Below are 1,335 nucleotides of genomic sequence, written 5' to 3' on the forward strand. Positions count from 1 at the left end.
AAGATGGAGAACATGAAATGCCGTGAGGATGATGTCATAGTTGCTACGCTCCCAAAGAGCGGTACGCCTAAGCTAGTGTACTCGCCCCATAGGTATCTGTACAATATATATGTCGAATTTTTCGGCAAATCGTTATTTAGCAGTACTAAATCGTTATTTAGTTTTAGGTATAGTTATTTAGACTTCTGTATAGTTGACACCACATGTTAGTGGATGGTACATTTTTTTCTGACCAGGGACCATTTTACTATCAGGGTACCTTGCTCCTTTTCGACGTGTGTCCCTATAGCTCTAACCTCTAATAACGACAAGAGGAACGCATATCAAAGCCGTTTCCTGCTCACGGTTTGGTCATTGCCCTGTAATATTTGCTTGCACGCAGGAACTACATTCACCCAGGAGATAACGTGGCTGGTTTTACACGATGCAGACCCCAAGTCGAGAGACGGGAAAAACTTTGATGAGCGCATGCCAGAGATCGGATACAGGTACCTACCTATGCATTATCCCTGCGTGCGTGCGTGCGTGCGTGCGCACGTGAGTGAGTGAGAGAGTGAGAGTGAGAGTGAGAGTGAGACTGAGAGTGCGTGAGAGTGTGTGAGTGAGTGAGTGAGTGAGCGAGCGAGCGAGCGAGCGCGTGCGTGAGTGCGTGCGTGCGTGCGTAGTGTATAGTGTATAGCGTCTGTGCATTTTCTTTCTGAGTTTTTCTTTGCGTGGGCAGGTGAGTGCATGCGTCTAATGCCAGCATCAGCTTGCATTGCAGTTACCCAGGAAGCAAGTACGTGCCACGGGACGAGATGGAGTCTCCGCGAATATTCAAAACGCACTATCCGTGGAGAACGCTTCCACGGGAGGCTAAAGAGAAGAAGTGCAAGGTAGCCAAGGGGGGGGGTCTCCCGCAACGCCGCTGAAGACACCCTCGACCATTTGTCATTCAGTTTTATCCGAAATAGTGGGTGATACTCCATTAGGAGTGTTCCCAACTTTAATGTCAAATACATGACATTAATGATATCAAAGTTATGAACACTCCTAATGGAGCGTTAGCCAAAATAGTTGATCCACGTGCTATACGTGTGCAGTACAGTGTCCTAAGTCGGGTTCCAACGAATCGAAGAGCGACTTTCGACAACACCTGTGCCTTTGATATGTAGAAACTGAATGCGTAAGTGTTACACAAACAAAGGCTTATATTCGTACAAATCTCAACGCATGTGACTTCTAACGGAATACTCATTCCATACCGCAGATAATCTACGTGAGTCGAAACTTCAAGGACGTGGTGGTCTCCGGCTATTTCATGTTCAAGGATCTGTATCTAGTGCCGATGTCAGC

At 46.9% G+C, this 1,335-nt stretch overlaps 1 protein-coding gene across 1 annotated transcript in view; it reads left to right on the forward strand.

Moving 5' to 3' along the window:
- Positions 1 to 1,335, forward strand: part of LOC106812275 (estrogen sulfotransferase-like) — a 22,157-nt gene that overhangs the window by 17,764 nt on the left and 3,058 nt on the right. Inside the window, exons 3-5 of the mRNA XM_014816107.1 lie at positions 383 to 488; positions 752 to 875; positions 1,250 to 1,329. Of these exons, the coding sequence (XP_014671593.1) occupies positions 383 to 488; positions 752 to 875; positions 1,250 to 1,329 (310 nt within the window). The remainder of the gene's footprint in view (positions 1 to 382; positions 489 to 751; positions 876 to 1,249; positions 1,330 to 1,335) is intronic.

This window comes from Priapulus caudatus, unplaced genomic scaffold (genome assembly GCF_000485595.1).
Source record: "Priapulus caudatus unplaced genomic scaffold, Priapulus_caudatus-5.0.1 Scaffold629, whole genome shotgun sequence".
Classification (NCBI taxonomy): Eukaryota; Metazoa; Priapulida; class Priapulimorpha; order Priapulimorphida; family Priapulidae; genus Priapulus; species Priapulus caudatus.